The following is a 15,102-nucleotide window of genomic DNA, read 5'->3' as shown; positions in this document are numbered from 1 at the left end:
TATAATCTATGATCTAGGTGCCATTGTTTGCATGGATCACCCAGTATAATACGCAAAAATCGACGACATAGTGAAATTATCATAAAAATCGAAACCGAGACCGATATGACTCGGTACACAGACATATACAGGATGTTCCAAAATTATGGTACTTCTGGGAAACGAGAGATTCCTGAGGTCATTTGAAGCAACTTTTTCCTTAGCGAAATTGCAATCCGCGGCTTCGTTTACGAGTTATTAGCGAAAAACAGTGACCAATGAGAGGCGAGCTCGTCTAGCGCTAGGCGGCCGAGCCAATCAGCGGAACTGGGTTTCCTGCGCTCGTCGACCGAGCCGCCTCGCGCCAGCCGCGCTGGCCTCTCATTGGCCAGCGTTTTTCGCCAATAACTCGTAAACGAAGCCGCGGATTGCATTTTCGCAAAGGAAAAAGTTACTTGAAATCACCTCAGGAACCCCTCATTTCAGTTACGACAGTTTTTACAACTGTGTCAGCGAGAACCGACAAATAATAGCTTAAAAAGGTCTCGGTACTATTTCAGCTCCTGCTCGCAGCATTGAAAATAAGCACACAAATCCCTTCTAAATCTGAACAAACAATTCTGTCAGCCATATACGATCAACAGGATACCTTACGGCGTATCTAACCAGAAACTAAATTCGCTTCCTCAAATCTCGGAATTAACCGTTTGAGTCCGAAGCACCGCGATCGCGCTGTTCGGATCTTGCGTCGCGATCGAACTTTAGTGATGCACTTACATCACATAGCTGCCTTTTTTCATTCCTTTTTTCCTTTTCTTTTGTTTGTCAATCTTGACGAGCGCTGTCGCGCCCCTTGATTCTCTTCGCAATTAATTAAGACAAGCGCTACCACGGTGTTCGTCATTTTTCGACCGTGTTTCCTGAACAACCCCCGGGACTCGAACGGTTAAACGAGATTCATTTCCACCGAAAAAAAAGAAAACAAAGTTCAAAAGACATAACCGTGCTCACCTTTCTCTTCCGTTCCTGAACGAAGTCCACCCTGCGCACCCAGACCTCCTCCGTGGAGTCGTAGTCCAGGGTGCTGGAGCTGCTCGCCTGGCTCTTCATCTCGATGAGGCTGCTGTCGAAGTACCTTTTATCGAGATGAGGGCTGGGCAGGGGGCTGGTCCTGGAGAAGGTCATGCTGGCGGAATAGGTCGGCGGATCGGTGGCCGGGAAGGTCATTCCGGGGCCCGTGGTGTTCCTGCGCCTCAAAGGGGGCTTGGTGGTGGAGGTCGGCGAGGTGACGGTGCACGTGGTGAATCTCGAGGTGGTGCCGGTGGTGGTGGCGGCGGTGGTCGTCGCGTTGACGGTCGTCGCGGTCGTGGCCGTCGGCGTCGACGCGGTGGTCGTCGCTGTTACTGTCGTCGTCGTCGTCGCGATCGCGGCCTTCAACTCGGACGCGGACGAGCCGCCGATCGACTTCTGATCGATCCTCTCCGAGCTGGACTTCTCGGAGGCGGACGGGCTCGAGGCCTTCGAGGAGGCGTTCTCCAGCTTCTCCTCGATGTCCTCGGCCTTCGAGACGTCGTTCTTGCTGCCGCCGATGTTCTCCAGCGGCGGCGGCGGCGCGGCCGGCTCCGCGTTCTTCCCTGAAACAGGCAGCGGGGATAGGTGAGAAGAGAGACGGCGTCGATGATTCCCGGCGAGACATCGCGACAAAGGGACCATTGTTCGGCGCGGCTGCACTCGCGAGGTCTGCCGCCACAAAGACGGTCTCTGTCCGCGCGCGGTTTCGTGCCGCGAGTGTATAGCTCGACGAGCACCCGGATCGCTCGCGTTTGTGCGATCTTGTCGCTGCTTCACCTCGCGGTGCAGGCAACGTGCCGCTTTCCGTTACGGACCTTCCGCGTTATTAACGCGTTCGCTACGGTTGGGAGCGACGTTCGCGGAGTCGCTCGGGTAGTTCGACCCTTCGGCAAACGTTTATAGTGAATCACATATTCAATGTATACATGTTTTATACAGATTCTATATATATTATATATCGTGATAGTCTATATATTGTGTACGATTATGCGGCTCGTTTTTATAGCTGTTGACAATCGGTAACTACAGTAATGTCTCCCTTATTGACGCTTAGATTGCGCACAAAAATGGACAATTCGGGAAGTGGAGATACGATTGTTCGAGCCTTGCAGCTCGTTTTTATAGATCTTGACAATTCGTGACTATGAAAACGGTGCACCGCAAGGCTAAAGTAATCGTATCTCCTTTTCCCAAATTGTCCATTTTTCTGGACAATCTGAGCGTCAATTAGAGAGACATTACTGCAGTTACCGATTTTTATAGTCACCGATTGTCAACAGCTATAAAAATGAGCCGCATAATCGTGTACAATCGTGTATAATATATAGAATATCAGGATATATATAATATATAGATATATATAGTTATATAATATATAATATATAAATATATATTATTATATGTTATATAATATATATATATATATATATATATATATATATATATATATATATAATATATAGATATATATATATAGTTATATAATAAATATATAACTCAGGTTGCATACAAAAATGGACAATTTGGTAAGAAGAGATGCGATTATTTGTGCCCTGCATCTCTTTTTTATAATCGTTGACAATCGACGACTATAAAAATGATTGAATTGAGTCTTGCGCCTCGTTTTACAGTTACGAATTATCAAGAACTATAAAAACGAGCTGCGAGGCTCGAATTATCGTATCTCCTCTTCCCAAATTGTCCAAATTCTCCTCTTCCAAATGCACAATCTGAGCGTCAATTAGAGAGACATTACTGTATTTGGTCCACAGAGCGAAGAAATCGTCACGATAAATCTCCTTCTCTCAAATTGTCCATCTTTGTGGACAAACTGAGCGTCAATTAGAGAGACATTACTATACTTCTAAATCTAATGAATAATGTTGCCGTGAATAATGTGAATAATATGAATAATGAACGATGTTATCCATATATCGACTCTCTCGAAGACATAAGAATACGTAACCATGTTAAACGGATTCTCTCGAATGGAACGATTTATTGAGAAATAATAAGCGCTCTTTGTTATAATCTTTCAGAATGAACAGGTTACGTTTTCTCTTTCACCAGGTCGGACGAATACAAACGTCTGGATAACGAATACAGCGATACCGGGATAATTGATTTTAAAAGGGAGGACAAGGTCGGAAACGAAAGAAATACATGTAACACCGCATAAAAATGTTGCGGTTCGGCGCACATTTTCGACGCGACGTTTTGCATCGTCGTGACAGTTTCGCGGCTCGTAATTTGTTCGCTTCATTGAACCGCCGCCGGGTCGCTTAAGAAAAACCCTGGAATACGTAAGTATTTTCTCCGGCGCTTTCCTCGGCTTATCATCCCGTCAAATGCGAAATTTCCGCGCAGCCTGTATCGCGAGTTACGAAACATCGTGTGTGTAATTTCGGATTTCATTCAGCATTAACCGTTCGTTTAGTTTCCTTGTTCAGTTCCGCAAGATTCTGCTGTGCGCCTGTTGTCTGTGTGTGTACATATGTGTATAATTATCTGCTCTCTTGTTGATTATAGCGCTATTTCGGTGGTAACCCGGAAAAATATGGTTTCTAAAGCTAGGAGTTGCGTTCGGCTCGAGAATGACAGGAAAATATGATCGGATTCGGCTGAGATTATAACGTTGGCACTGCGCGACTGTCTAATACACGAAACTCGTTAATTATGGATTATTTTACGTTCATCGAGGATAGAAATGTTTCCGTGGAAAAGGTAAAATAAAAAGATCGCAATAATAGTAATAATAAAATAATAAAATAATATAATCTGAATAATAAAATAATAAATCTCAATAATTTTGCTACATAATAATAGGATAATAAAATGTCCATAATTTTACTATAAAATAATAAAATATATAAATAATAGGATAATAAAATCTCCATAATTTTACTATAAAATAATAAAATATATATATAATAATAGAACAATAAAATCTCCATAATTTTACTATAAAATAATAATAGAGAGAGGGGGAGAATAAGAAAATCTCCATAATTTTACTATAAAATAATAAAGTAATAATAGAATAATAAAATCTCCATAATTTTACTATAAAATAATAAAATAATAATAGAACAATAAAATCTCCATAATTTTACTATAAAATAATAAAATATATATATAATAATAGAACAATAAAATCTCCATAATTTTACTATAAAATAATAATAGAGAGAGGGAGAATAAGAAAATCTCCATAATTTTACTATAAAATAATAAAGTAATAATAGAATAATAAAATCTCCATAATTTTACTATAAAATAATAAAATAATAATAGAACAATAAAATCTCCATAATTTTACTATAAAATAATAATAGAGTAATAAAATCTCCATAATTTTACTATAAAATAATAATAGAGAGAGAGAGAATAATAAAATCTCCATAATTTCACTATAAAATAATAAAATATAATAATAGAACAATAAAATCTCCATAATTTTACTGTCGCGAATCGAGTAAGAAAATAGAAGTCGCCGGCGCACGAATTGCAGAGCGTTTTTTTAACCTTGACTTTTGCAGCACTCGTCTCACCGATTTGCGTTACGTTCCTCGTTAATGCGACAATCGCATAGGACATAAGTGCAATTATGTCGTCCCCCGGCTGTTCTAAATATGTAGAACAGTTAGTTTACCAATGGAAATACGAGCGAATTATACAAACGATGCTGCGAGCAGAAGCGCGAACATTTCGGATGCGCGATTAAAATTCGGCGGACGTCGAACGAGAATATATACATACATATAAAGTTATCGGTAGCCCCGACATTTGCTTACTAAATAATAATAATAATAATAATTCCCGCGTGGATCGAGTTCCCGCGAATCCCGTTACGGAAATATATATATAATAAATCTATGAATATAATCTAATCGTTGCCTAAGTGGAGTGACTTTTCGCGCTGTTGGTAGAATCGTTGCCAAACGGAACTAAACGAAGCTAAACCACCAGCCGCTACGCTAATCTTAGCTCTTATTGAACGAGTGCGAGAGCTGCTTCTAATAGCCCGACGCGCGTTTTAATGCCCGAATCGTGTTTCGCAATATGCTGGTTTCCGTGCGGCCCGTCATACACACGCAATCGACACACCCGCCAAGAGTCTAATCCAATCTACTTCGCGAAATTAACACTTTTCCTAATCGAAAGCTGCACTCTGTACGTCTGCGACTAATCAATCGAACCAAAACACGGGCCACTTTCAATATTGATAATTATTATATATTATTTATTTATATATTTTATCAATTGCACTTTAAGTGCAACGCTTTAAGTGCCGCGTGTATCAATTCCAAAAATTCTCGCAATATTCGATCGAATAAGAACATCAAAAATTTAACAGAGCAAATAATAATTTAACTCTTTTTTATACGAAAAATCCTAGTAACATTCGGTTTGTTCAATACATACATACATATATATATTAGAATGAAAATAAGTATCAAAACTTAGTTTTAAAAATTGATGACCGACGCGCCACCCAACGTGATAATATTATTTTTATATATTATCTATTATTATGCTGTAATTATTACGAAATTATTTACAACGCAGACATCTGGAGAATCTAAATATGTATATTAAACAAACCGAATGTATATATACATATATTAGAATGAAAATTAATTTCAAAACTCAGTCTTAAAAATTAATGATTGACAAGCCACTCAACGTGACAATATTATTTTTATGCATTATCTATTATTATGCTGCAATTATTACGAGATTATTTACAACGCAGACATCTGGAGAATCTAAATTGCCGTTGAAAAATGTATCGAAGTCTGCGAGCCGAACGAAATCTGACTCACGCAGCGCGAACAGACTGCACTTTCGATTCTGTATGCACAGCAAAATTCGAGAAATTTTGATAGCCGCCCATTTTTCTCGTCGCTATTTCGGCCACAGCGCGATCCCCGAATTGATCTTCTACGGTCACGCCTCGCAATTTTGTTGCACAAGCCGCGCAGAGATATATGTTATTCCGACAACAACAAATTTCCATATTCGTAAGACGTGATGCAAGCTGCTGCGAAAACCGGATACCATTACAGGCTGTCGATCATTTTACGTAATGAAAAGCTTAACCGATCCAGCACGATCCAGTGCGTTACGGTGCCGAGAGTCGACGACAATAATTGAATATAAATGAACGAGCTCGTATCGGTAATGCGTGACACTTTTGTCAATGTTTTCCATTCGGAATCTGCGGGATAGAACGCGGCCGACATTTTTTAGCAACATCATCGATAGTTACAACGTTCGTCCCGTAATTTCGATCGTTCGTGAGCAAACATAACCGGCTCGGCGCCTAAACAATTACAGTAATGTCTCTCTAATTGACGCATGGATTGTTCACAAAAATGGACAATTTGGGAAGAGAAGATACGATTGTTCGAGCCTTGCGGTTCATTTTTATAGTTACGAATTGTCGACGACTATTAAAAAACGAGAGGCGAGGCTCGAATAATCGTATCTCCACTTCCCCAATTGGCCATCTTTGTGGACAATCTGAGCGTCAGTTAGGGAGACATTACTGTATTTTGAATTTTCATTTACATTAAACATTTTTACCGATATCCAGAATATACGGTATTTGTAATCATAGTTTCTATTATATTACTATCGCGAAGTTCTAATAAAACGAATAAAACAGTTTCTGGAAATGCAATAAATTCTCCCGAATTTTCCTTCAGCTTGCAAACGAAAATGGACGATTTGGGAAGTGAAGATGCGATTATCAGAGCCTCGCGATTATAAAAACGGGGTCCAAGGCTCGAATAATCGTATCTCCTCTTCCCAAATTGCCCATTTGTGTGCACAATCTATGCGTCAGTTAGGGAGACATTACTGTATTTTGAATTTTCATTTATATTAAACATTTTTACCGATATCCAGAATATACGGTATTTGTAATCATAGTTTCTATTATATTACTATCGCGAAGTTCTAATAAAACGAATAAAGCAGTTTCTGGAAATGCAATAAATTCTCCCGAATTTTCCTTCAGCTTGCAAACGAAAATGGACGATTTGGGAAGTGAAGATGCGATTATCAGACCCTTGCGGTGATAAAAACGAGGTCCAAGGCTCGAATAATCGTATCTCCTCTTCCCAAATTGCCCATTTGTGTGCACAATCTATGCGTCAGTTAGGGAGACATTACTGTATTTTGAATTTTCATTTACATTAAACATTTTTACCGATATCCAGAATATACGGTATTTGTAATCATAGTTTCTATTATATTACTATCGCGAAGTTCTAATAAAACGAATAAAGCAGTTTCTGGAAATGCAATAAATTCTCCCGAATTTTCCTTCAGCTTGCAAACGAAAATGGACGATTTGGGAAGTGAAGATGCGATTATCAGAGCCTCGCGATTATAAAAACGGGGTCCAAGGCTCGAATAATCGTATCTCCTCTTCCCAAATTGCCCATTTGTGTGCACAATCTATGCGTCAGTTAGGGAGACATTACTGTAATTCGTCTTCGAACGGAGACGGAGAGTGATAATGAAATGATAAAAATGATAATTGATATGAACGCGTACGAAATAATTAGCCTGTTCGAAATACGAATCACCTGAACATCAAAACTTGCCCAAACACCTCCAGACGACGCAACAGATTCCATGTAACGATCAAAGGACATTCATAAAGAGACAACAACACCATTGAACCGAACATTTTGATCGGAATCAAATAAAACCCACAGAGTAGCCATAGATAAATTGTTTGAGAAAAAATATTGTGGGACTTTACCTTTATCCGGACGCCATTGCCAGCCCCAAACTAATGGGTGGAGGGCTGCAAAAATTCAATCTAAATGAAACCAAATTTCGATACTTGGAACGCGATCATTCCTGAAATTCATTAGAAGAGCACGTAAAAGCAACAATCGACAGAGAAATATGCATTTAGAAGTCGGAAAGAGAATAACAGTGAACTAACAACAATGTGTTCGATCTAAATATAACCAAATTTTGATACTTGGAACGCGATCATTCCTAAAATTCATTAGAAGAGCACGTAAAAGCAACAACCGACAGAGAAATATGCATTTAGAAGTCGGAAGGAGAATAACAGTGAGCTAACAACAATGTGTTCGATCTAAATATAACCAAATTTTGATACTTGGAACGCGATCATTCCTGAAATTCATTAGAAGAGCACGTAAAAGCAACAATCGACAGAGAAATATGCATTTAGAAGTCGGAAAGAGAATAACAGTGAACTAACAACAATGTGTTCGATCTAAATATAACCAAATTTTGATACTTGGAACGCGATCATTCCTAAAATTCATTAGAAGAGTACGTAAAAGCAACAATCGACAGAGAAATATGCATTTAGAAGTCGGAAGGAGAATAACAGTGAACTAACAACAATGTGTTCGAGGAGCTCGTAAATGGCGTTCAGTCGATAGAAGAGTAACAACAAATGTCGCGGAACACCGGCTGAACCAATACGAAATCGAACTGTGAAGGGCGCGCGTGAAAACACCAGGAACGTATCAGTAATGAAATCCTCGACTGAGGAAATTATGGTCCGATAAACGGCAGATTCAAAAATGTTCTCCAGACGAAATCGGTTTCTAAATGAAAGATATGGTCGAAATGATCTTCGATTATTCGAAGGGTATCTAATTGCGAGCGATTCGATGACGTCTTGTGACAGTACTGGCGAGTGTCCTAAAACGTTAGCGAGGGAAAATAAAATTTCCTCTGTAACATCGCAAGACTCTGCTGAGATAGCGGGGACACGACCCCAAAGGTGAATTATTGTACATTAGAGGTGCCTATAAAATATCGTCAAAGATCGTCGTCTCTAGGACAGAGGAGCCAATTACTGTGCCCTGTTGGCGGACTTCGGGAGTTTTCGCTACCAAAAACAATTTTAGTAATATAATTAACATTTGTCAAGAACTTAAGGGTGAAGTCTTATTTCAATATTAGGAGAAAAGAAAAACGAAAGTTCTGGAGCCAGTTACTGTGTGCCTATGATCTTCGGGAGTTCTCGCTAGCAAAAATAATTTTAGCAACATAATTAGCATTTTTTAAGAACTTAAAAGTGAAATCTTCTTTCAATATTAGGAGAAAAGAAAAACGAAAGTTCTGGAGCCAGTTACTGTGTTAAATAACCTACTAAAATTGTAACTAAAAACGAAAATTAAAATAAATAGTCACTGCTTTGTTTATCATAATTATATGCGTGCTTTACCAACACAATTAACATTCTGATAGTTTACTAGGACGATTTATTTAATTGAACCAAAAAAATTTGCACCAAAAATATTGAAATAATTTCTGTGATATTCTAAGGACTTCCATATTTTACCCATTTCATTTCAACAAATGAATGAATTAAATTTAAATGAAAGAATATAATATCTTATTCCATAAATATGAAGATAATTACGCTTGAAAATGAACGAAAGGCACAGTACAATAATGTCTCCCTTACTGTGCACAAAAATGGACAATTTGGAAAGAGGAGATATTATTCGAGCTTATTTATTATTTATATTATTTATAATTTATATATTTCGAGCTTATTTATTATTTATATTAGATTATTCGAGCCTTGCGTGTCGTTTTTATAATTGTTGACAATTCGTAAAACCAAACCGCAAGGCTCGTATAATCGCATCTCCTCTTCCCAAATTCTCCATTTCTGTGCACAATCTGAGCGCCAATTAAAGAGACATATTACTGTAATTGTTTAGCCCAGAGGAACTGGCTCCGCTAACTCTGCGCATCGCGACCGTCGTTCCGCAACTTCATAACCGTTTCCAAACGAACGGGGATTGCGTAAGAGAAAGAAAGCGTCGCGTGGGCGTCCACTGACCTTCCTCGGTCTCGTACTCGTCCTCCTCCCTGCACTCGGACAGCCTTCTACCCCAGGGATAAGGACTGTGTGTTTGGTTCCTGGAGGGCAGCCTGTTCACATGCGACAGAAAGTAATGATGAAAGAAGCTGTCCACGCCGTCCGAGTTCTCCCCGGAGGACTGCAGCATGTCCTTGAGCGCGGCCAGCGAGGTAATGGTGTTGTAATTGATAGCCGAGATCAAGTCATCCTCGATGTCGCTGTCGTCGGTGGTGTCGTCGTTCTTGCTCTGATCCTCCTTTTTGGTTTCCGGTTCTACGGTCTTGGTCTGCTCGGTCTTCGACGCCTCGGTCTTATCGTCCGAACTGGTTTCAGATTCGTCGTCGGAAGTGCTTGTGGACGTGGTGCTGCTGGACGACTCCTCGTCCTTTTTCCCGTCGGTCTTCTCCTCCTTGTTCTCCTCGTCGGACCCCTTGCCCTCGTCCTCGTCCCGCTCCTCCTCCTCCTCGTCGTCCTGGGACCCGGACTTCGACAATTTGTTCGCGGTGTCCTCGTCATTCTGCTCGATGTTCTCCAGATTCTTCAGGTTCTTCAGGGACTCCTCCTTCCCGAGGCCCTTGCCGATACCCTTGCCGAGGCCCCTGCCGATCTTCGCGTTCGTGTCCCCTTGGCCGGTCATCTTGCTCACGCGCTGATTGTTCCCGATCACATCGCACTCGTCCGACTCGTTCTGCTTGTCACCACCGGCACTCTCCATCGAGGTATCTGAAAAATATCGAGGCATCTCTCTTAGTCTTCGGCTTCGTTAACGTCGGCTTTCGCGACTGGACGGAGCGCGTCTCTCGTCGTTATAATAGCCGAGATAATAGACTCGTGAAACCGGTGGACCAAGGACCGGTGGACTATATAGTATTATATAATATAATAATATATATAATATAATATAATATAGTAGTATTTTTATTTTATAAGTGAGAATATTGATTTTATATTTACAGTTGAAATAGCTTCGAGTGCAGAGGGCTAAATTAAACAAGATTATATATATATATATATATATATATATATATATATATATATATATATATACAATAATAATAATAATAATATATATATTATTATATTATAATATAATAATATAATATAATATAATAGTATTTTTATTTTATAAGTGAGAAAATTGATTTTATATTTACAGTTGAAATAGCTTCGAGTGCAGAGGGTTAAATTAAACAAGATTCTACCGGGCTACCATTTTCTGTCGGGCGTACAGCGTGGCACATTGTTTTGTTAAACACGGTGTGTTTACCGACGCCGCGACTGAATTTTCCGGGAAACTGAGATCTTCGACTTGATACGTTTATCGCGTTACGGGACAATTACGGGAAAATTCATTTCGACGACTGCGACATTGCTTGTGGCAACAGGGACATAAGTATTGTAAATTCTCTCCAATTGTCCTTCAGCTTGTAAACGAAAATGGACAATTTGGACAGTGGTGATACGATTGCTTGATTTCGAGCGTCGCGTTTCGTTTTTATTGTAGTCGATTAATCGGCAACTATGGAAAGTTAGTTAAGTCTGCATTGTAATCTAGCACTAAAACAGTCATTTTTATCCATGCTTTGATAAAGATCTAAACGCTGTCAGAGGAAAAGAATAATCTCTGACTAAAATGGTAATTCTCTGATCTATACGCAAGCAATTTGAATAATTACATTCGTGAGTCAAAAGATTGATGAATGCATTTTCTTCAAATAATATATTGCGTGAAGGCATTGCACGACTATTATAAATTTTATATTTAAATTTACAGGGAAATTTTATTTTAAATTTAAATTTATTTATTATATTTATTTTAAATTTAAATTTACAGGGAACTCAAAGAATTTATAAAAATAATTGATATATATATAAAATTTTATTTTAATTTTAAGTTTATTTTTATTTTACATTTATTTTAATTTTACATTTGTTTCAATTTTACATTTATTTTAATTTTAAATTCATTTTAATTTTACATTTATTTTAATCTAATTTTAAATTTTAATTTCAGGATTTTATTTCAATAAAAATTTTATATAATTATTAAAAATTATAAGATTTGTATGGAAATTTATAGCAAAAATCGGATTAACGTATACAGGGTGTCCCAAAAATGTGGAGGGTTGCTAAGGTCATTTGAAGTAATTTTTTCCTTAGCGAAAATTCGATCCGCGGCTTTGTTTGCGATCAACTACTTCCTATAATTAGCGTTCTATATTACAGCGAATCCGACACGATCGAACTTCAGGCGGAGGCGAGCCGCAGCAGGAGGCGAACTTCGTGCGGAAAATGGTTCCTGGGAATAGTGTTCGTGGCTTAAGGTCGCCGCGTGAAGCACGCGAAAGAAATCCCTTTTTCTTGTGAATGAAAGACCTCCTTCGAGACGGTTAACGACGACTATAAGGAGGCTGCTTGACTATTCATTGCACGATCGTGTCGCCGTTGCGCGGACGATCTCGGGAAGCGTCGAAACGATCGCCCAAGACGCTTTCGGGATCCTCACGGCGTGTAAACGTCGACTTTTTTCAGCGGCCGCGCGCGAGACGACGCGCGACCATCAGGCCGGGGATAAGTGGAGCTCCGAAAAAAAGCGAGTAAAAATAACCTGCGATTCGATTGATTAGAGCCAATAATGTGCTCGCAAGTCAGTGGTCCCGTTCGTCTTTGTACTTTCCCCCAAAGTTTATATTTGTGCACGTTTTCGACGTCGATCGCGTTCGGACCTCTGTCCTTTCAGCTGTCGTCATTGACGTAATAAACGGGCTCGTTCGGAGAAGCCTTTGCAGAATGAAATTATGACTGGACTTTATGCACTTATCTATACGTATTTATTGCATGCGCAAATTTCAAAGCGCCAAAAATTCGTGGTTGATGAATTAATAATGTAAAGTTGAGAAATTAACAATGTATTTATCTTGTTTCCATCGTAAGGGATCTTTTGGTTAACGAAACGAATTTTTCGGTTATTTTAGTCGGCTGTAAATTAACTATGAGAAATGCAAATTTGCGGAAAGATCCGCTGTCTAGTAATAACCAAATCAATGTTATTATGTTTATATCGTATATTTAAGTAAATATATAATAATACAAAAATTTATTCTGCCATAGTGTACAGATAAATGTCTTTATGGTATCAATAAATGTTTTAACAATGGCGAACGCAGATTTATCAGTGAAAGTGAAAATATACAGAATCAAAATCATTTGTCTCGAAGCCGGTTTAGGTACCATAAAAAATATACTTCGATATTTATAGAACGTATAATAAAATATTAAAAAGAACGTATAATTGTATACCACTATTTTACAAACAATATCCACGAACACCGAAACTATCTCGCGATCAGTGACGCAACTCACGTGGTTCACCTTGCGGACGCATTATAGCTATGCAACTATAATCTTCTTGTACAGTTTAACTCCGAAATTCTTTTAAGTCTTCCTTTAACTTTTAAGTCACCCAAGCGCATTTACTATCGGAGACCGCGGACGTGGCAAACATTATTTTCAATAAGAACTTTATAATTATTATCATCATCATCGTCTTTCTATATTTGTTTTCTATTATTTCTATAATTTCTATAATAATATTAATTAAATATAATTTGATCATCATCATCTTTCTATATTTATTTTCTATTATTTCTATATTTTTATTTTCTATTAATTCTATAATAATATTAATTAAATATAATTTGATCATCATCATCTTTCTATGTTTGTTCTCTATTATTTCTATAATTTTCATAATTTAGTTTCTATAATTTCTATAATAATATTAATTAAATATAATTTGATCATCATCATCTTTCTATATTTGTTCTCTATTATATATTTCTATAATTTCTATAATTTAGTTTCTGTAATTTCTATAATAATATTAATTAAATATAGTTTTATCATCATCATCATCTTTCTATATTTGTTCTCTATTATTTCTATAATTTCTATAATTTAGTTTCTATAATTTCTATAATAATATCAATTAAATATAATTTTATCATCATCATCTTTCTATATTTGTTTTCTACTATTTCTATAATTTCTATAATTTAGTTTCCGTAATTTCTATAATAATATCAATTAAATATAATTTTTCTATAATAACAGTTCCTATAATTTCATCGATCGAAAAATGCTCGTCCAATATAGTTCATCCTCGAGCATACAAAATAAACGTAACCGTGCGTAAACATATTTTCGATGAATTGCTATAAAACGATGAAAAAAAAAGAAACAAAGAAAACAAATTCTCGCGTCGGACCGAATCAGCCCGCATGAAAGCCGCAAGAACCGCGCGATGCTCGCGAGACGCGATTGATTCGCGAAGAAGCAGCGTATTTCTCGCCGCGATAAAATATCGCGATCCCCGGGACAGTTGAGCGTGTTCCAAAAAATGTTCCGCGTGTCCCGCCTCGTCGCCTGCGTTTTTTCAAGAAGCCGCGGAACGCGCCTTGTTGCATACGTGAACACGTCACTGGCGCATTGCGGTAAGTACGCCCTCTATTTCGTAACCGTGGAAACGTTTGTCTGTATAGCAAGTTCCCCTTTAGATATATACATTACAGAGCAGCGGCGAGTCGATCTTTTCTAATGCACGACACAAACGGCGAGCGTAAATCATCTTCCCGGCTTAAAAGACAATCGCGTTTCGTCGGGATTCAACTTCCCTGCTCGGTTCACGGTGACCCACGTCGTCGCCCATTAACCCCTTTGCCACGCCGTTTCTTTCTCCGTGCGACCTTAATGCCGCCGGAACGCTTGGCGATCTGCGAAATAAACTTCTGGATGCGAGATTGAAAAATTAGGGTAGACGGAAACGCATAAGCGGGGAGCTTAACCCTTTCGCTACTACGGACCACTATAGTGGCTTTCCATTTGGTGCCACTGAGGTACTACGGACCACTATAGTGGCTTTCCATTTGGTGCCACTGAGGTACTACGGACCACTATGGCCCTCCATAAGATGCCACCGAGGTACTACGGACCACTATAGTGGCTTTCCATATGATGCCACTGAGGTACTACGGACCACTATAGTGGCTTTCCATATGGTGCCACTGAGGTACTACGGACCACTATAGTGGCTTTCCATTTGGTGCCACTGAGGTACTACGGACCACTATAGTGGCCCTCCATAAGATGTCACTGAGGTACTACGGGCC

General features: G+C 38.7%; 1 protein-coding gene across 3 annotated transcripts in view; it reads right to left on the bottom strand.

Annotated features, from left to right (window-relative positions):
- The window catches only part of SNF4Agamma (SNF4/AMP-activated protein kinase gamma subunit), a 260,410-nt gene that overhangs the window by 203,045 nt on the left and 42,263 nt on the right, over positions 1-15,102 (bottom strand). For 2 of the 3 annotated variants that reach the window (XM_033467829.2, XM_033467828.2), the window contains exons 2-4: positions 9,914-10,657; positions 7,829-7,873; positions 991-1,613 (exon numbers count right to left, since the gene is read on the bottom strand). In XM_033467829.2, the coding sequence (XP_033323720.2) occupies positions 991-1,613; positions 7,829-7,873; positions 9,914-10,649 (1,404 nt within the window). In that variant the 5' untranslated portion in view covers positions 10,650-10,657. The remainder of the gene's footprint in view (positions 1-990; positions 1,614-7,828; positions 7,874-9,913; positions 10,658-15,102) is intronic. The other variant, XM_033467830.2, reaches the window with a different exon arrangement.

Source organism: Megalopta genalis, chromosome 4 (genome assembly GCF_051020955.1).
Source record: "Megalopta genalis isolate 19385.01 chromosome 4, iyMegGena1_principal, whole genome shotgun sequence".
Lineage (NCBI taxonomy): Eukaryota > Metazoa > Arthropoda > Insecta > Hymenoptera > Halictidae > Megalopta > Megalopta genalis.
This window is presented reverse-complemented; position numbering and strand designations above follow the sequence as displayed.